Consider the following 22,142-nt stretch of genomic DNA (forward strand, 5'->3'; position numbering starts at 1 on the left):
TAATTTTCAGAAAGTGTATATGGTATGAGGGGTACCTCTTTCTCTGTGTAACACCATTTACAGTGGTACCACATCTTGTCAGCCTCCCTGGTTTCACTGGGTGGTAGATGGGGATCACAGCTTCCACAAAATTTCCACAATGCTTCCAATTAGTCCAGTGGAGCTCTAGCACAGTATCTTAACTCTTGAACTTGTTTCAGGGCTAATCTATTCTGCTGTGTATTTAGTCTGGGGATTCAGAGTGGTTACTGGTGTATTCTGAATTCAAATAAATCTGGGTTTTGTGACCAAAGAAACAAGAGGGCAGATAGGATGCTATCTAATCATCCTGCTTCAGTCATCAGGTAGTTTTTAAGTGAGTATTAAGCAAATAAAATATCGGGCATCATATAATTAAATACAGAGAAAGTATATCCGCACAACGCAAATTTTTTCACTGTTTTTGTCGTTACCTACCTGGTTATGCACATGACAATTGCAACTATAATGGCAATCTGTACAGCTCCAATTATTGCTGCAATAAGGACATGCGTAAGCTTTTGTCTACTTGGGACAACATAAAGAATACTAAAGTCTGTCTTTTCACAGTGCTGTCCAGTATATCCTGATTCACACCTGAAAAAGAAAAGGAATATTTTATGGAATCTGTAATTTGACAGCACCCCAATAATTTTCTAGATGAAATGAGAAATCCAAGGTGACTCCAGCTGAGAAAGAGCTGGTGAGAAGGTGCATGTGTGATAATGCTTGGTTTAGGGAATGATTTGGATCTGTGTGGCAAGAGAACAGATAGAGCAAGTAGATATGCTCTGCTTTTTCTGGGTAAGGTTACTAGTGGCCCTCTGAAAACACACCAGTGTGGGGAAGGTCCTGATTTGTCACAAGAAATGTGTGGGTCATTATTATATTGGTATAATATTTAGGAAGCGTGAAGCAACTGGGTGGAAAACGTTGACACTTGGAAGACAAGTAGACAAAGCTAAATGGAATCCATTGTTGATATGGGATGTAAGTGACAAAGAGGAAGAGGAACCTTGAAATATAGGTTGAAAATCCACCTTGAAAAAAGAAGACCCCTTTTCAAGCTGCAACCTAGAGAAGTGGAATCTTGCAAAATCTGCTAGATAAGACCAGCACCAAACCCCCTCCTGCCTTGTGGCTGAACCAGAATTTCATAGAGGTCAGCTTAGAAAACCCAATTGCTCACAACTGTTCAAGTGAGAGCCCAAGCACAACTGTTCAAGGAAGAATCCAAAATAATTTGCATGGTGTCGGGGAGAAATAGCTGGAAGCAGAAGAGAAGCAGCTCTCTCGCTGGTTACTTTCCTGAGCAAAGCAGCAGTTAGCTGAATGGGAAACTCAGCAGAGGCTGTTCCTGAGTAATGACATGTTTTGGCAATGCAAGATGTGCCAGTTCAAACATACTCTGAAACAATTCGTGTCTCAAGGCAAAAGAGGTTGAGGCACAAGAAAAGGCAAGTTCCACCCAAAACACTGAGGTGAAGTCTGCAGAGTCAAGGGCCACCACTTAGAACCCTGAACGAGTTCCTTGTACAGCTGTCCTTTAGAATTGACTGACACAAATGCATCACTGTGGAGAACTGAATCATACAATTGGCCTCCAGCTCTACAGCTGAAGAACTATTCACATGCAGGCATACCAACAATCCTTTTATAAACTGGATCTGACAAGCCTGAATGCAACACAAAATCAGACTCATCCATTCAAAAGTTTTGTGCTAGGGTAGGAATTAATTCTCTTTGGAGCAACAAAATAATTACACCAAAGACCTTCCTACAACTGCTAATGCAATTCCTAATCCCCCTCTGCATGCAGGGATAATACTTGGGGTTTACATGTTCATAATCTTGTGACTCTACTTTCTCCAGCCATGAGCTGCTGTGTAAGGAGTTTTAGTTCAGGCATGAAACAAATTCCAGTAAGATTTGCTGAAGAAAACCCTCCATGTACTGTAAGAGTGCCTGGTAGTAGCCAGGAGGGAATAAAGACATCTCTGTATAAGCATGCAAGGAGAATGAGGACAGTGAACACACTGGTAATTAAACAAGAAGACACAAAAAAGGAAGAGGTCTCCTTGTTAGTCAAGAGGACTTAAATCTTATTGTTACTTTGCTTTTGTTTTCATTAAAGAAGGTAGCAGATGAAGTATTATCAATGTGAGAGCTGCTTTAATGCAGAAGAGGCAAAACAAGGCAGAGGAGGCACAAAAATTCAAAGATGTTTTCTCAGAAACACTGAAATGACAAGGAACTATTTCTGAGAAACACTGAATGCAGATTCGGGAGAAGTGCTTGTATTAAGAATTGCATCATGGCAGGATGAAGTAGCAGGCACTAATTTTCTACCTTAAACTAGTAGAAGAGATTTTAAAGCATTCTGATGCATAAATGTATATATAACAAGATAATACAGCATTAGCATAATAGCAAGATCAATAGAGGTCAGCAAGGATTTATCAAAATAAGCTGATCAGTCAATTAATTGATTTAGCATAAAGAAGTTTAGATTCATTTTTAAAGGGCTGGACTGTGTGTCCTTGACACATCCTGCTGTAAAGACAGGGCAGAACTACGCTGCACAAGGCGGGGCAGCAGGAGACAGACCAGATCCCATCTGTGCAAGGGCTGCTAAACTCAATACTGGGCAACTGACTGCTACAAAATCTTCCTCCCACCTGCCTGCTGGCAGTCCTGGAGGGCTGCTGAATATTGAGCAAGGAGATTCATTGCCCTCAGTGAAAGCAGAAGTCAGAATTTGCTCTGCACAAGTATTTTCTGCAGTTTTATAGGTCATCCGATACCTCACATACATCACTACCAGGAAATGAGAACCAAATTAAACAATGTATATGCTAGATGTGTATGAGAACAAAAAGCATTTGAAAATAACAATTTGCCCTTAGCATTCATCATTATATTTTCCTTGCTGGAGAAAGAGAGGCTTTTTTTCTCTGATAGAGGTACATGATTACTACGGCGGATTGATGTCTGTTATAAACTATTTGTTTCCTTAATAACTCTGTTCCAGTAAGAAACATGCATAAAGCATGAGACCATCAGTATTTTAATAGCCAAGAAAAATCCAAAGGAGATCTGATACTTAGGGTCAAGAACTGATAGTCACAAAATCTTGACTGGAACCAAATGAAGTTTGCTGTGCTGGGCTTGGTGCTGAGATGCTATTCAGACTGTTTAAATACATAGCTGGAGGTAGTAACAGTAAGTGCAGCTATAAAATAGAATCTAAAATGGTGGTATATTAATTAAATTCAGCAAAACATTGCCAAACTTATTAGAGTAATAATAAATATTTAAAAGACTGAATTTATACTGAATCATAAATTGATAGATTACTGTAAGATTAGCATCTTCCAGAAAAAAAAAACTGAGAAAAAAAAATTAGTTAATTCAGACAGGACTGTTTTCCTTGAAATATTGCTACTTTAAACATTTTGAGGACAAATACATTATGAATTGTGTTAAATTCTCGATCAACAGAATACTGTAATCAGATAGTGTTGCTTAATGCCCATCAAGATGATATCGGGGGATGCATCCAGTTTCTCAAGAGAAGCAAAGTCATAATGATTTCTCTTAGTTCCAAACAAAAAGAAAACCAAAACCGTCCTATTGGAAAGGTGAAAATAAACAAGAAAAGGTCTTGCTTGGTAAAAGAAGTGATAGAAGCTTTCAAGTGCTTAAGTTGACAACCATATTGCCTCTGCTGTTTGGGCTTCCTACTCTCTGGCCTGTCTGGAAAACCTTAAACCTTGGCAGTGCAAAAATCACCTAAATATCATCAATCAATAAGGATGAAGGGAGAAAATATGAAAGTATCTAGTGGATTTACAGGTGAATTTTCAAAAGCATAGGAAAGAGAAGAGTTATAGGAGTTTCAGCCACATTAATCTGAAAGTACAGGCTTGCAAGATAAAAGCTCAGGAGTGAAACCTACTAATAAGCAGGGCACTGCATCTTATTGCAAAGTGGCCTTTTGCTATAAACAACTTTAAAATAATAATAATAACAACAAAACAATAATAACAACAACAATGATACAATTTTTGAGGAAAACGAAGATACAGAATTCAGTTGGTGAAATGTAAAGGAAAAAAAATTGTCTGGGAGCTAAGGAACATTCATATATTCTGGGAAACACTGAGGAGCTTAATACCAAGTGCTCTGAGTTTCTGTAGACAGAAGGTGTGGGCTAAAGAATATTTTGCAATTTTTTTTCTCTAGATGAAGTTTATTATTGTGAAAAAGGGCAATAAATGTTAAAAATAAGCTATTGATTCTCTAGAGAGAGTTTATGACAGGAACAATAAAATGTACAGATAGTGTAAGAACAGGCTGAGAGGTCAATGGGGAAAGAACAGTCTTAGAGAGAAGCTATGCAAGGCAAAGGCCTTTTTAATGTGTTCCTGCTTTGTTTGGTTTTTTAGCTCTGGATATAATTTAGCAGCTGAAAATAAGAAGATAACACTGAGGTTACCCTCCTTAGAGGGATTCAGGTTCTGATGTACCTGACTGACCGAGCCTCTCCTCTCAGCACTATCTCCCTCCTGACTGGGGCAGCTCAGTGCTGCCCACAGCACAGGGGTACTACTGCTGTGCCTCTGCTTAGATATCACAAAGTGATACATGCTGTCATTAGATGTATCAGAGAGTGCTCAGAGAGCATTTTAATTAAACTTTACAATTATTTCAATCACACTTTGGAGACCTGAAGGACTTACCGGCAGGAAGCCTTCTGAGTGGAATAAATGAATTCACATTTTCCATGTATACAGTAACCATTGAAGTTTTCTGAACAAGGTATGTGGTTTCCAATGTAAATGTCTTCTCTTTGATCACTGGCATCTTGAAAAGAAATATACATAAACAGTTATACATGGGTCCATTATGTTCATTTAAAACTCTTAACTAAGAATAGCTTATCCTTAAATACTTGCACTGAATAAAGGAATAGAGAATAATAAAGCAGAGGCTTAAGGGGGAAGTTTCAGAGGCACCTACAGAGATTTGCTAGAATGTACTGCACTGGAAAATGATCCTCAGAGACATCTAAATATGCTTTTTATATCAGGTTTCTCAAAAAGGAGGAAAGTGTTCATGACAGAAACAAACCAATGCAGGAAGATCAGCAGAAGATTTGTCAGTGGCACTGGGGCAAAGAGCTAATACATAGATAGAGAGAGCTCTCTCCCATGTGTAAACAGTTGAAAAAGAAAACTCTGAAAAGGATTAGAAAGATGCTGAACCACATTTTATGATTATTGGGTAGAAAACCACTTGATACAGTCCACATCTGATTGGTACCACTGGTGGTTAAAATTGAAATCAAACACACTTCAACAGCAGTCTTCATCAGAGAAACATTTTTTATGGAGAGAGAACTTAAAAATATTGAAATGTGTTTAAAATACCCATTCCTTTGGGAGGTGTGCTGGTTTTGGCTGGGATGGAGTTAGCCTCCTTCACAGCAGCTGATGGAGCACTGTGGTTTAGATTTCTGGCTGCAATAACAGCGGTAACACAACGTTGTGCCTGTTGCTGAAGGGAGCTCACACAGCATCAAGCCTTCCTCTGCTTCTCCCCTCAGCAAGACTGGGGGTGGGCAAGAGCCTGGGAGGGGACACAGCCAGGACAGCTGACTCAAGCTGGCCAGAGGAATATCCCGCACCATATGGCATCATGCTCAGCAATAAAAACTATAGTTTTGGTATTTCCAACGTGTCAGTTGTTCAGAGGCTGGCTGGTCATCAGTCTGCTGATGGGATATTGTGAGTGACAGCTTTTGCATCACTTGGGTTTTTTCGTCCTTTTTTTCCCCCTTTGCTTCTTAAACTTCCTTTAGTTTCATCAATGAGTTTTTCTTGTGTGTGCTTTCCTGATTCTCTCTTCCATTGTCCTGAGGGAAGCTGGAATAGAGCAAGAAACTGGTGGACACTTGGTTGCTGTCTACCTCAGCCCAGCACAGGCGGGCAGACCCTCTGCCCCCACATCTTTCACGTTTCTGTCATGTTACCAAAACTACCCAAAGCTGCGCTCATTTTCAACTATTTTTCCCCCAATTTTTTTTTTGTAAAGAAGTCCTAAACACAGAAGTTGGTAATGAACTTCTCTGAAGAACAGGGTTCTTAAGATATGAGCATAATTGTAGAATTGTGTTCATTTCCACGGCAATAGACTATAGCTTCACAATTAAAATACTATAAAGCAAAAGAAAGTGTGAAGAAGAAATTTCTTATACAATTGCAGATATTTGAAATTACACTAGCAAGAAAGAGAATGTATTTTTACAAGACAAATAAAGAGATATGTTGCTGTTTTAATTTTTTTTTTTTTTCTGAAAATGTCTGGAATGTATTTTAATTCGGTTCTTGAGAAAAAAAACCCAATCATATATTAGAGGTTTTAGATTTAAGGAAGCCTTTTAATTCAGGCTGTTTTGAAGATACAGATGACTTGACAGAAGGGAAGAATGTTGACTAGTACTGACAATGTGTCCACCACTGAACCAATGGAATAGACTAAGTCACGACATGTCTAAGAGGAGAAAAGTGGGGATGTCTCATCCCAAAACTATCATCTCTCTCCTTCTCCAAGAATTTAATTACATGGTACGTCATATGTGGTCCCAATCAAACCTTGTAATGAGCTACAGAAATTTATATTAGTATGTTCATAGAGTTTCACCATATCTGGTTTTAACATAAGTCCTGATACAGAATGTGAGGCCCAGTGGAAAACTGAAAGGTGCGTCCCCTGAAAAGTGGCCAGACAGCCACACACAAGTCAGAGGCAAAACTTACATTAAGGAGATGTTAAATGTAGGAGGTGATTCCTAGTGTAAAACAGACATTTACCCCCCTTTTGACAGGAATCCATTTTTAATTGGAACCTGCTGGACTGCTCCAGAGCTTCAAAGAGAAAAATATAGCTGGTGTAGGAACCTTGAAAAAATGACTGTATATAGGAGGTCAAATACTTCACCAGAAGGAAGAGTCATGTATAAAAATTGAAACCCTGATGCTCATCTTGGTGCAACAAAACCACTGAAGCCAGCTGAATCTGGGAAGAGAGACCATTCTGATGGAACTTTGGGTAGCCACTTGCACTGCCCGAGGAGACCATCACTGTTCTAGAGGCTGAAAGATATTATCCATTTAGAGAACAGGGTTTAACAAGAGTAAGTCACAGGAACTGAAAGCAAAAGAAAACAGGTAGGAGTGTGGACTGTTCTCTTATCCTGTTTAAAAAAAAAAAAAAATCAAAGAAGTTCACTTCAGACTCTCATTATCTAAAGAGACCTGAGTGCTGTATTAAAAAAAATTCAAAACAGCCTTTTTTTCATGAAGCATACTCTTTTCATGCACATCATCTGCTGAATGTGAGACTGCACAAGCCATACACATTAATAATAATAATTATATACAATGGTTTTCCCACTAACTAGATTTCAAGGGCAATTTACATGCAATGAATAAAAGGCTGTTACCTCTTTGGAATAGGAACTGAAAGTGGTGTTTCATTACATTACATAATAAGATGTATATTGCATTTGGTCCCTTTTATACCTTCATAATGTAAGTGAAAATTGACATTAAATCACTCCAACTGGTACATCATATGCAGCGAAAATAAGAGAATTTGTGAAAAGAGAAAAATATATAAAGCTTTTTAGCACTGAATGACTTTTCAAGAAGAAACAAGGAATGTTGAAAGCCATGGTGAGATGGCTTTACTCAGGGAAGCCATGGGAGTGCAAAACAAGAATAACGCCAGAAAAAACTGAAGAACAGAGCTAACAGAGAAGGTACCAACCCCTGACAACAAAACCTACATTAAGACCAGCACTGAGGAGAAAGAACGGTGAGTTATGTTCATTTGTGATTCCTTCCTGTGCAAAATATAAGCACCCATTTGCAGACTGGATTCTCTTTTCAGGGAAGATTTCTTCCTCCCTGGGACCTGAATTAGAGATGGCACCACAAGACTGAAGAGGTTATTACAACCTTCAGGCTACTACTCACTCCTGCTCTTTCACGTGGCTACTAATGATGATGTAGCAACAAAATCTGAGGTCAGTCAAATAAGATTTCAGAAGCCCTGGGGACAATGCTAAAAAAAATTTGGGAACACAGATTGTCTGGGACTGGTGTTTCCACCAAAACCTTGGGGTTTTAAATTGTGGAAGAGACAAGGTGTGCTGGGGCCTGATGGAACCAACCTGTCTTGAAGGGTAAAATGACTTTTTGGGCATAAGCTGGCAGGATGGAGAGGGCTTTAAACTAGAATTGATGGGGGAAGGGGGATTCCAACACCATGGCAGTAGGTAAATCACATGGCATTGCCTGAGGGTAGCAAGTGCTAGTGGGAGCACTTATGCTTCTGGGAGCATAGAGAGCTCAGGAACACATTTGAAATGCTTGAACGCCAGCACCCAGAGTATGGCAAACAAACAGGATGAACTAGAAGCACTGGTCAAGTCCCAGAGCTACAACATCACTGGTATTTGCATGAATTGGTAAAAATGAGTCCCGCAAGTGGAGTGTTGAGATGGACAGCTGTTCAGGAGTGACAGGCAGGGCAGACAAGTTGCAGGTATCATGTTGTATGTAAGACAGAGGTGACTGTACAGCACTTACAGTTAGTGCTGATGTTAGTGGTTGAGAGCCTCTGGGTGAGGGCTAGAGGGATGGAAACAAGGAAATGTGGTAGCGGGTGTCTACTACTGAGTGCCCAGCCAGGATGTGAGCATTGGTGACTTATTCTACAAGCAATTATGAGAAATTTCTGGATTGCAGCCCTTGCCCTTATGAGAGATCTTTAACTTCCCACGCATCACCTGGGAATATAATCTTGCTGTGATGAACAGGACTTTCTTGACATTTTCAGGAGATAATAGCTTCTTGTTAGAGGTACTCAGTGAGCCAATCCCTCCTAGGCTTGCTATTTGTGACTAGAGGGCTCATGCAGGGGTGTAATTTTAGGTGTCTGTCTTGGCTGTAGTGATAATGAAATGGTTGAGTTTAATGGTTGAACTTCCAGTGCAATGAGAAAAAAGGACACCAGCGTTGCTACCCTGGATTTCAGTAGAAAAAACCTTTAAGCTATTCATGGAGCTCTTTAGCAGAGTACCCTGGCACCCTGCTTTGGAGGGGTCCATGAGTGCTGGCCAAGTTTTAAGGAGTGCCTTTAGAAACACAGGAGCAGACAATTCCACTGCACTGCAAGTCAAGCAAGTGGGGTAGAAGACCAGCTTGACTGAACAGGGATCCCTTTGTGTAGCTCAAGAGGAAAGAGAATTTGTATGGCCAATGGAAGTGAGGTCAGGCTTCAGGAAGAGTACAGAGCTGTAGTTGGTATGTGCAGGGAGAAGACACAAAAAGCCAAAGCTCATTTAGAACTGAATCTGGCCAGTGTTGTGTAAGATAAAAAGAGGGACTTTTTCAAGTGTGTTACTAGCAACAGGAGGTCTAAAGAAAGCACTGGAGTGATCCTTGATGTGTGTGATCATCTGACAAGAAGGAATGAAGAAAAAGTTGAGGCATTAGGTAAGTTAGGGTTCATGTAGGTTCATGTAGGTAAAACATTTTCAACCAATGTGATTCAGCATATTAGCTTACTGAAAATACTTTAAAAAAACCTAACGAATACAGAATCATCCATTTTTCCCAGAAGTTAACAGAAGAGATGGGATCATGGCAGGGAGGCTTGTGCTATGTTATTTCATCAGGAATATCACAGCTTGATGTCTTCCAGTAAAGTCATTTTCACACCACTTGGAGGGAGTCCAACCCTGTGGCTACTGCACAAGGTACAGAGCAGCTGGGGATCTTAGAGGAATGCAGCAGACAAAACTTACAAATCATGCACATCTTCTAGCTAGCTTTGCAACACACTGTAAGAAAGAGGCTGTTCACAGGTCTGTCTCAGTTACAGGAATCAGAGCTGTAAGGCAGACTAGAAGAGACTTGCATGCTCTATTTTCTCATCTTGTGAAGTTGTAACCAAGAAGCACAAAGTCTGCACCGTACCTTTCACTTCTGGCCGATACTGCATGCCATCATCTTTCTTCCCGACTGCATTTGTGTCATCTGTTTCTAGGTGATAAATACATGCCTGGTTACTTATTAGAAAAAGGATATTTTCCAGACCACTATGTGTGTATCACTGATAAGCCAGAATAATATTCAAAGAGATATTTTAAATTGAAGTAAAGCTGGACACAACCCCACATTGTTGCTCCCGCACAGCCGGGTTGGTATCACACCTAGTCAGTAACCCTGGTGTCCAGACTAACGTGGCACACCTCAAGCTTTACGTTTTTAACAAAAAACTTTTCTGTGGTATGATCCTAGGTTATTTTGCTGACAGTCTTTTGGCATTGGAACTGCCCAAGGTACAGGTCTAGATGTAACTGGCAAAAAGTTGGTAGAAAGTTGTTATACCCATGAGAAAGTCCTAAATGCAGGCCTCCAAAACTGAAGGATTATGGACAGGATTAACTACAAGGCAGTAGACAGAGGGCTTCAGTGGACCATTCCAACAGTGGAAAAGGAAATTATAGAATCACTTTTGTTAGAAAAGACCTTTAAGAATAATGGATCAATGTTTGGGCAATCAGGGCCCAACCCAACACACACTGGAAGCACATTTTGCAGACCACAACAACAAGAGGAAAGATTTCCCACATACCTGTATTCCTTCTGTTCTCCTACCATCCCCTCAGTAAGAACTGTTGGATTATTGCTTAGATTTCCCAAGAGCTTTTCCAGTACTTCCAGGTAACCACAGCCAAAGAAAGGAGGTGTAAACACAGCACAGTGTGTGTAGTATGGGGAGCTCAAAATTACAGGTGATGAGTTCACTGATGACTACATCAGTGACTTCTGACCAAAAATGGAAAAGGGCAAGTCTACCAAGCTAACTTACATTTACCAGAAAACCAAACTTAATCCTACCTGAGCAATGCCCAAGGTGCCTGATGTCAATCTGCTCCTGCCTCAGACATGATGCCTCTCTGACAAAGCACGGATTGTTATAGGAACTTCCATCAGAAGCACATACAGGATTAAAACTGTATCCACTGCAGTCTATGTTACATACACACCTGTTAATTGAAGCACACAGCAAAACAAGATTGACATCCAGCAAACAAAAATTAAGTCATGTTAAGTCCTAAGTAAACACTAGCTCATGCACCAGTGCCAGGAGGGGAGAGTGAGCTGCATGAGGATGCTGAAGAAGTCGTTGGCATCTCAGGCTTCCAAGCAGAATGTACAAAATTGTGAATGCATGCTTCAGTGTGCTTTTCAATAATGTATTAACATTTCTTGTAGTTTTACTCTGGTATCAATCTCATAGAATACACCTGAAAAGTGATAACACGTTACTTGGAAGATTTACTACATTAATATACCAGTATGTAGTGTTTATTCTCTAGTGTGAACAAAACCAGACGAATATTCTAAATTTTTCAATGTCAGGATCTTTGATGGGGAAAAACAAAAAGGACTCCCTTTTCTGTTAGGCAATGGAAAGAGTTCTATTTCAAAGGCTGTGTAGACTCAATATGTGCAGTTAATTGTCATTTCAGCAATACTTTCATTCATGCCTTTGTAAGTTAACGATAGGTCTGTTATGTTGCATTTAAAACAGGATTATGCAATCTGAATTATTTCATATTGCATCCCATTTTGTTTAGGATGAATCATTTTCCACACACCTTGCAGCTGTAAAATGAAACTGGGAAAAATAAAGACCTAGGATTTAGCTGGTTCCTAACTACACAGAGGTAGGACAGCCAAAGACACAGATAGGGCGATGACCTGCTCAGGTTTAGACACTTTTGTAGCTCCAGCAAGAAGTCCAGAAATTTTACATATGTGAATGGCAGAGAAAAATTTTGCAACTTTCCATGCCTCACGCTCCCTGATTATTTTAATCAATATTCTGCTGTCTAACTGAACTTCTATTTTTGAATGAAAGTTCCTACATATGTTTTGCGTCCCTCTGCAAGTTCATCTCCACCTTTGGGATGGGGAAAATAAGGTGTGGCAGCAGAATGAGGGGGAGGACAATGTGGACACCCTGTCCAGCTTTCAGTCAAGCTCCTCCTGATGTTTTCAGTATGAGAAAGCCACTCTGCACCTTCTGAGGAGGTGGCAGTGGGCACAAGATCCTCTCCTTGGTAGGAAGCTCCACGGGGGCCGCATGGTCTGACTGACAGGAATAACCACGAGCTTCATCTTGATCCACACTTGTAAGTCACAGGATGGGGAAAAATGTCCAAGCTACCAGCTTTCCAGGCTTTTTATGTTCTTTCCCACTGTTGCAGATATAATTAAACTATTAAACAGATGAATGTATCCCTCAAGTTAGTAACAAATCTGCAGCAGAACCAAATTCCATGCTTCAGAAATACTGAAGATGGCCTGCATACTTTTCTCTCTTCCTCTTCTTCTATAAGAACCTTTTGTTGCTTAATATAAATACGTTAATTTTGCAGAAAATTTCTATGCCTGTGAACTTCAGATTGTTGCTAGATGGAAGAACATCTCTCATGCAAACAGGGTTTTAAGTGCACCTACTGACAGTGAAAAACTGCCCCAGTAATGTCTCTACACATCTTAGGGACCTACTTGCAAGTACTAATGAAGCCTCTAAATATCAATATGATGAACATATGATAATCTTTCTTACTAGAAAAGGCAGTGGTTGTAAACTTTAAAACCAGGGTGGAAATACTATTTTGTTTACCTGCTCCCACATGATGTTAAGACTAATCAGGGGTTTATTAGGTTTTATGACATACAAATAAAAGGCTCATGGCAGAGCAGTCGTGCATATTTATTGACACAAACCAGCAGAGAGCTGGTCCTCATTTTTATGACACTGGCTGTGTGCAGACAGATACCTTTGCTCTCCCTTAAATCTGCCTCCAGTCACATCTGATGTCTGTAGCATCATGATTATGGTTGGGTTTTGTCATTCCTGGTGACAAATAAGGTGAGTTTTGAAAATATCTTTTCCTTCTTTATGGTGACATTACAGGCTAGAGTTGAAAATGCTTGGAAACTGCTTATGTTTCCATGCTCTGCTGCGTTCAGATTTAACATCTAACATTAAATGCTTACTTTCTCAGAATTGTCAGATGCTTGCTTTAGGGGTGCTTCTGAATTCCTGACCCTGGTTTTCTCATCAACAGTCTCAGCCTTATCTCTAACCACCTCTTCAATGTACAGAAATTTCACATGTTGACCCACCTTGACATGCATCTGATTATTTGCCTGCTGCCATTAGCTTCTGCTTTGCCTATGACCATGATGCCAAGTGGTACTTCCAGCCTTCCCCTGGCCAGTTAGTCACTGGTCACCTGGCAGAGCAGTCTGACATGTAAAAGCAGGTGGTTTAAGTACACTGTTGGGTAATGAACAGCTGAACTGGACTGATGTACTTTAAAAAAAAATTGAAACTCTTATTCCAACATAAACCTCTGAAGCCCTTCAGAGGGCTGAAAGAGAACGAGTTAAGGAGATGACATGGATTGAGTGGAATGGTCTGAAGGGAAAAGGGCCTCCACAGATCCAGCAGGGCGGCAGAGAGGGAGCCAGAAGCATATGTTAGAAACCTGCACTTGTCAGAGAATCTGGATAGGGTGCAGTGAATTTGTCCTTGCTCGTAGACAGTTTCCACTGGACCAAAAATACAGTCAGGGTTGCGGGAAGTACCAAATTGTGAGATGAGAGCAGTGACATATGGGGAGTGCTGCTCTTGACAGAAAACATGAAAAGAATGTTTTTAACTGCTTGGTGTTTGTGAAGGAAGGTAAAACCATAGAAGAGCAAGTTGCTGCTCTGATGCTGCACATCAAACACTTTCAAACTGGAGCCCCAGTCCCTGTGAGGGGACAGGACCACCAGGGACTGAAACAAAAGAGCAGCTTGGGAAAGTATTGGAAAATCTTCCAACAAACCCAGTATGAAATACTGAAAATACGTTATATCTTGACATCAGAGAGACACAGAGGGCAGATAATAGCTTGGTACTGAGATGACAGGAAATCCAACTGCTTGGTGGAAGCCAGCTTCCCCCTCCAGCCAGTTTTGGAGCCAAAGCCAAGCAGAAGTCAAAGCTCAAGGCTACCAAGAAGAGCCCACAGGTCTGAACCATACCACAGACCATACACAGGTCTGAACCATACCACAGACCACACAGGAAGCAAGCAAAGTATGTGAAAAGACACAGCAGACAATGGGAATGAGCTAAAAGCAGTAACTTGAAGAGCAAAAATCTTATCACAGGCCTTTGCAAGCAGGAGAACCTGTAAGAGGCACCCAGGATTGTTTTCTTTCACAGCTAAGACTGAAACTGAACACAAAATTGCAGTCTCATATCCTAATCTGTTCCCTGAAATCTCTCTCCTGCTGGGGAGAAAGCACAGAGAGAGCATAAGGACAATGCAGAGAGCTGCTCACAAAGGCAGGGCAGGAAAACTTGAGATCATGAAGGCGGAGCAGGGACACATGGGAGAAACACAAGCGGGGCACCGAGGAAGAGAGTGAACCTTAACTGTAAAATTCAGAAGAAAAGAGTTAGTCACTTAAGGTAACATCATTTAGCAGAATTGTGTACTAAGGACATCTTGAATGTGCTTGGTGCTTCATACGAGAAAGAAGTAAATGAGTGCTTCAGATTTTTGCTGGGAAAGCTTCTTGTAAAAGCCATGCTGGAATGAAAGGAGTGACAGCCCTACAAACATTTTCTTCTATAACCTTAATATTGGTTTTAACCAAAATGGTTTAAACAGGTAGTTAATGCTCCAAATTGAAGTCTTGCTGGAGAAGGTTCCTGCTTAATGTCCTCATGAGATAATTTCTCTCACTTAGCCCAGGAAAATCAACAAGATATATTCAAATGTTTTTTTGATGTACTAGGGTATACAGAAAAAGTCCCTGAATTTTGTCACCTGTCATCAGAGAGCTGACACCTTAAGGAAAAAGGCACCAGCTTGCTGTGAAATGTGCTTTTAGAAGTTGTGTGCATATCATTCATTAACACCATTAGTTAAACAGAAAAGCATTTGAATTTCAAGAAGGTACAAAGTGATATAATTAAACCAAACAGATTTTTGGGGTGGTTTTAATAAGCAAGAAATGAGGATGTACAACTCCTTTTTTAGGGGCTACTAGGTGTAACAAAGCAAACGTGCTTAGTAAAATGAAGTGACAAGCTCAGGCTGTAAGAGCACTTGCTGCTATTAGTAAATTAATTAGATCCCCAGAGATCAGAACACATTTCAAGGCTCCCTTTTGTTTTCAGGCTTCAAGGTGTATGTGGTCTGTTGGAAGTTCGTGTGCTTAAAAACCCTGGTAGGTTCAAATAAAAAAAGAGGAAAACAAAGGAAAGGAAAAGCATGACTGACTTGTGGAGCGGGCTTAGCTAATGGGAGAGACTGGCATTTCTGACCAACAGATCAAGCTACTGCATTTATGCCCACCTGGGACTTGCTCACAAAGGTATTTTTCTGGCCTGGCCTCACAGGGAATGCTGCTCACCATCCCTCCTCAGTAGCTGACAAGAGTGAGCGTTCTCAGGTACTCACCAATTCGTTGGCACACCTGCTTACAAATGTAAAATGGAAACACTAGAGTAAAACAAAGTGTGTGAAATGCACACAGATGGATAAGGGTATGCTTGATGGAATAAATTTAGGTGAATTGAAATAGCAGGGGTGTTGCAATTGCAGTTAAGAATATAACCATGCCAAATGAAGGATTACCTTTCATTAGATGCTTCTTCCCTTGTGTGCAGTTCTTCCCAGATGAAACCTGAACTAAGAAAATCTGGATTTCAAAGTGATTTTTCTACCTATTTGACTAGAGCTGAATCTTCATCAGGTTTTTTTGGTGTGCTTTTAAAAATCCCTTTATAGCACAGGAGAATTAGAATTCAATTCTATGAAGCTTCTTTGTGCCTGTCTATAACACTGTGTCTTTACTTCTGCCCAGCAATGTAGAACGCTCTTGGAATACCATAAGCTTCAGCTGTTTTCCAGACATCCCTTTTCCTACATTCCCTTTTTCATGGCATGGCTCTCTCTGACCACTGAGGAAATTTAGTCCTTACTGCAGTGAGCTTCTCACAGCATACATGGTGAACTGATGCTTGCTCTCCCAAAAACAGCCCAACCCTCCCTCCACAATCAAATAACAGGAATCTTCAAAGACTTGGCACACGCTGCTGCAAAGAACACTAAAAATATACATTAAAAAAACAGACCTGGATTATGATCCATCTAGGATCTATTCAATTTCCTAATAGTCAATATAGTGAAAAGACCATTATGCTATTCTTCTCATACCAGAATATGCTGCACCCAGATTTTCATAATTCATAATCCTACAACACAATTTTAAATCCCTTCTTCGAGTTGGTTTTCTCTATTGTCTGAATGGTTTGCTTTGCACACAAATACTTAGGATTTCTTTTTATTTTTGGATCAGAAAGCTGTGAATTGCATTTACACAGGATTTATATACCCTTCCTTATGAATACCTACATACAATATCATACCCTAAAAAGTTATTTAAAAAAAAAAAAAAAAAGGTTGGTAAATGAATGAAAAAGTGCTCAGAAGAGGCAAGTATAAACTTGCATGACAGACTTCAAACAGACCAAATCTTTCTTCGGAGGACAAATTACATAGACAAGGCAGAAACAAGGACTTTGAAATATCCATACTGGCATTTCTAACTGTTAATACTAAGACTTCTGAAATTCTGGTTTGGCCTTTGTGAGGACAGACACTATGTAAATTATAGGCCAGTTGAATCTATATATTGCAGAGGCACTTTTGCTTTCCAAAGTAAATATCAGAAAATGTTAATCTCAAAAGGTCTACATGGGGATCAGCTGCCAATCTTTCTCGAAAATCTACGTTATAAGTCAAAACATATCTTTGACAGCATAGTACACTTATTAAAAAAAAAAAAAAAGACTGAATGTGCTCTGAACCTCATTTCCATATTTCATCTGTTAAAAAATAGGTAAAACTGAGAACATGATAAATTTGAATTTTTACAGTGAGGTTATTTTTAAGTTGAAAAGAAAAAGATAACAACTCAACTCAAGTGGGGCCTTGACAAGATGGAGGAACTCCCAGAGGTATGAAGATGACAGGACATCAGTCACACTTCCACAGGACAGATTGCGGATTGACCAGCAGGGAGGCAGCTCTGCAGAAAAGGACCTGAGGGTCCAGGAGAGCAGCAGGCTGGGGTCTGCCTCACAGGACAGTCACCAGCAGAGCAAGGGAAGAGACTCTTGTCCTCCATTCAGCCCTCATGAGGTACCACGTGAAGTACTCTGTCCTGTTTTGGGACCCCCTCAGTAGCAGCAAATATTCTGAGAAACTGGAGAAGCTGCAGTGGTGAGAAGCTGCAATGGGTAGAAGGATGGAGTGTGGGCTGTTGTGAGGAATGTCTGGGGACGCTGCACCTCTTCAGCCTGGAGAAGAGAAAGCTAAGGAGGTGACTGCTGTCATCAGCAACCCAAGAGGGGTTAGTGACAAGATGAGAGTGAGGATCTTCTCAGAAGTACAGGAAGAGGAATGAAAGACAACAGTTGTAAGTCGCAAAGAAAGAAATTCTGATTGAACACGAGTAAACTATTCCAAAGTGAGAGAAGATCAGCCCTTGAACAGATATGCCCAGCAGCGAAGTCTTTATCATGGAGATGGTCAGAGCTCTCCCAGAGAAGTCCTTGAGCTCACATGAATGAATTATCCCTGGTTGTAGGGCAGGAGTGCAGGCCCTCTAGAGATCCTGCCTTTTGATTTTGTGGTGATAGAATGATCTGTCTATCTCATGAACAGTCAGTTGAACTGAAAAACCCAGTGTGTGCTAAGAAAAAAGACTGAATACCCCAGGGTGTATCAAGATATGTTTGTGATGGTGACCTACAGAATTTACCCCATCAGCTCTATACAGCCTCAAGTTTTGTGTTGCCAGTTCCGTGTCCACTTCTCAACACGACTGCATTTCTAATTCAAAATTCCAGCAGAAAACACACAACCACATTCATACCACCTATGTTTTTGGGCTTCTGGCCACTTTCTCACACAAGAGTATAAGTCTACCAACCTCTTGCACACACATTTTGCACCACTATGCATAATATGTTGTCTTTTCAACGAAGAGAAGGAAGCTTCTGGCCAGAGAGACATTTGACAGTCAGAGGAGAAAGGCAGACACTGATCGAATGGTGTCAGGCAGCAGCTTTTCCCATGATATACACAACTTGTTTCAGTTTTCTGTCACTAAATGAGAGTGTCCCACCCAAGCCATGTGAATCCTTTTCTTTGCATTCTGTTACATTAAACCTATAGAAAATCACTGTTCAGGCAAATGACAGGTTATGTGTTTATGCAATTTAAGACTAGTGCATCCACAAGTGATGGTCTCTGCCCTTAAAAAGATTGACCACAAGCTAACAACTCTTTAAAATATTTATAAGTTGTATGAAAAAAGAAGAAAAATATTTCTGTGATGCTTCCTCAACCTGTTTCCTTTCTAAGTTTAGATAAATAAAGAAATATTGTACTGATTTGTATGTAGCTGAATACAAATTTCCCGAGTGTGCTGTTTATGACAACCCTCTCCTCAGACTCTAGTTCTGTGTCTCAACCACTGCACCTAGAATCAACGTTGAAATTTTTCATAGTGGCAGTGGAAATTATAGTGTTTATACTTTTGGATTCAGTTTTGCATTGTTACAACTTCTGGCTTAGACAGATAATGTTTTTGTGAAATCAAGCAAAATTAAGATAGAAATCTAAAACCCTGTGCAAAGCCGGATTTCTTCAAACTATGTCTAATCTAATGCAATAAAAGCATATGTACCATTTTTGATCAAGAGATAGCCATAATGCTTTAATACCAAGCACGAAAACTAAGAATCTGTAACTTTTTCAAAGGGGAAAATACAATTTAAGAACAACAAAAAATTAGCATCACTTATTTGTAATATGGCATGTATCTCAGCACTGTACAACCAATCTTCTTGCAATTTGCTGTTAAAATGCACTAAGATTAAGTAATTACACAGGTTCACAGAATAATTTAGGCTTAAGAGAAGTGTAGAGATCATCTAGTCCCAGCCCCTGCTAGAAGTAGATCCCAAGGCTGTGTCTGATCCTGTTCAGGCCATCTCCATGGATGGAAATTCCAGACACGGTGTTGGAGTGTCCAACCACCCTCATGGTAGAAACGTTTTCCATTGTGACAACCCCAAATTTACCATGCTTTGACATGTGTCTCTTGCCCCTCACAATATCAGTGTGCACCTCTGAGAAGAAAGGACCTGCTTAGACAACCCTAAGGACCTGCAAGCTCAACTCTAAAACATCAGGATATGACAAATGGTCTTACTTCTGCTTCTCCGTTGTGAGGATCACCCTACAGTTTTCACTGAAACCATCAGCTGCCCCCATTTTTTGCATAGGATCCCTCAGATTTCCAGATCCAAAAGACAATCCACATTCTGCAGGGAACAAAATTCTCTTTAGCAGGACTTTTCCATTATTGTGAGAAAATTTGCCTATTCTGCTCCTTAGGTGGTTGCAGCTGGCCTCTTGGCAGGTCCTGGGATTCCTCATTAATTCCAGCTCATGTACCTCAAACCTCAACATGCAGTGACAGGTGTGGCACCCTTCCCACCAATTCAGCAAAAATTTTACCCATAAATTATTTTCCTTATTGATAAATGAGGAGTACAGATATAATTTTGCTTCTCAAGAGCAGTCAGAGCAGAAGGAGCTGGTGTTTGTAACAGTCCCAGATTGCACAGCTTGGGAAAGAGGTTGAAAAAATTCGTAACTGTGTGTTTACTGTTTGTATCATAAATACGGCTTGAGATGGTCTACTTAACATTAAGGGACAGTTCAGCTAACTCATCCAGTTCCTACAATGGAGCAAAATTTTCTTTAAATGCCTTCTGTTATCATGTGGATCACCCTTTTTAGTGTCTCAACATCACAAGGTGCAAAGGAGGGCTGTCCAGGCCTAATAAACCTACATGAATGGAGCTAAATGCACTTTTTCTTTCTGGTTCAGTAGGCATTACTGCACTCTCCAAAAAAGTTCTAGTGGCCATTCTTATGTCCTAAAAAAAGAATCAAACCAGAATATTTTTATGAAATCAGGGTGTTTTCTGATTTACTATGATTAGGGGTGATAATGTTCGTAATATAGTGCAAATTTGAATTTAATGATAATTCAGACTAGCAATAGTTATGCATAATGAAATATATTTCAGCATGCCAGTAACTTTATATGTCATGATATAATTTTATGATGTCAAAACCCACACTGAAACTCAGCAGAAAAGAAAATAAAACTTAAATGTAAAAGCAGATATAAGGGATACTCTACTAAAGTCTCCCAAACAGAAGATTTCAATCCCATCTTGTTTCTGCCAGGTAAATAACTGATTTGATTTTATGAAAAAAATATGCCTACTCCTATATTCAACTTTAGCAAGTTTGTGACATGCTTGTGAGTTATCAAAATCAACCCTGTGAAGGAAATCTGTGTTAACACACCTTGGTTCATCTATAGCTAAACAAAGAATATCACTGATGCCTCTTTTAATGGTTAAAGGCACTGGGGGAAAAAAAATTACATTATATTAAATTCCTGCATAGAACTGAAAAATATTATCCAATAAATTGCAAATAATGTACATGGGAATGTTTTTTATCTTTTGAGCATTTTCTACATAAAAGTTCTTGTTTCCACTTTTTTTTTTTTTTTTTTTTTTTTTTTTTTTTTTTTTTTTTTTTTTTTTAATGAGGACTAATTAAAGATATCCTAGAGGCAAAAAAGGCACTCTCTGCCTGTAGTCAAGAAGTGGGAACTGTTTCATTTTATGTGAGTAGGATGTAGAGGGTAAATCTGCTCTCCTCAGCTTTATCCTAATTTTCTTATAAATACTATATAGCTGCAGGAATGCCAGCTCTACAAGTGCAGAAAGACTAGACAAGCTTTTACAGAAGTTGAATGCTTCAGGATTTATTTTCCAAAACCAAAAGCACATCTCAGTGCATATATATATATGTATGTATGTATGTATGTATGTATGTATGTATATATATACCTCATCTATACCATCTTTCCAGTCATAAATGAAGCAGATCAGGGCAATATTCCAAAAGATTATTAGTATTACAAAAAACAGCTCTAGTTCATTTGTCTCTGTCCTGGAAGGAGCAAGCCAGCTTCAATACTATGGCATTTTATGAAATGAGAAGTATCATGCTAGTATTCATGAGCAGTATTACCATTTTACTTTCCCTTGTATTCTACAATTTAATCTTGAATACACGTCTTGAATATTAGTGCTAAGCTGCTTTACTGCCTCAGATGTCTTCATGCTGGTATCCTGTAATAAAACCTTGTGCAATTAAGACATATTTCAACATTAAATGGATTCCAGCTGGAAGACAAGAAAACAGAGAGTGATGTTTTCTCCGATCAGTGATGTTCAGGCACTGTTATTCTGAGATGCTGTTCCTTCTGTGGATGCAAAAATGTGCCATTTGCAAGTCTCTCCAACACCTTCATGCACCGTGTCTGCAGCCACAACCTCACTACCTGCCACCAGCCCAGATCCCAGTAAACCTTATTCCATACTGGTGGCCACTGCCAGGACAAAGGCTGTTGGAAAACAAAACCCCATCAGTAGACAGGACTTCTTCTAATTCCCTAAAAACCCCTTAAAGCCTCATGGAGCTGTCTGAAGAAGCCCTTTCCTTCATGACATCTCTGCCCTTTCTGAGAGTCACACAGAGCCTGGACAGCTGGGGTGTAAGATAACCAAGTACCTTGAGTGGGGAAATTTGGTGCATCTGCTTCTGCATTTATGGACTGTTTTTAAAAGCTTCTGGTTTCTTGATAATTCGTTTTGAACTTTGAAAGTAATTAATATTTTTCATTCATTTCCCCCTGGGTGCATCTAGGAGATCAAATGCCACAGTGAGTTTGGAAGATCCGACTGGCCCAAATCCCCTGTTCAACTTCATGTTTAGGTCCAAGGTTAGCACTGATGGA

At 39.9% G+C, this 22,142-nt stretch overlaps 1 protein-coding gene across 1 annotated transcript in view; it reads right to left on the reverse strand.

The window, feature by feature from the left end:
- Positions 1 to 22,142, reverse strand: part of TMEFF1 (transmembrane protein with EGF like and two follistatin like domains 1) — a 113,539-nt gene that overhangs the window by 2,430 nt on the left and 88,967 nt on the right. The window contains exons 6-9 of the mRNA XM_040082029.1: positions 10,995 to 11,143; positions 10,068 to 10,133; positions 4,761 to 4,884; positions 457 to 615 (exon numbers count right to left, since the gene is read on the reverse strand). Coding sequence (XP_039937963.1) covers positions 457 to 615; positions 4,761 to 4,884; positions 10,068 to 10,133; positions 10,995 to 11,143 — 498 coding nt within the window. The remainder of the gene's footprint in view (positions 1 to 456; positions 616 to 4,760; positions 4,885 to 10,067; positions 10,134 to 10,994; positions 11,144 to 22,142) is intronic.

The sequence above is a fragment of the Hirundo rustica genome, chromosome 1, assembly GCF_015227805.2.
Source record: "Hirundo rustica isolate bHirRus1 chromosome 1, bHirRus1.pri.v3, whole genome shotgun sequence".
In the NCBI taxonomy this organism is placed as follows: domain Eukaryota; kingdom Metazoa; phylum Chordata; class Aves; order Passeriformes; family Hirundinidae; genus Hirundo; species Hirundo rustica.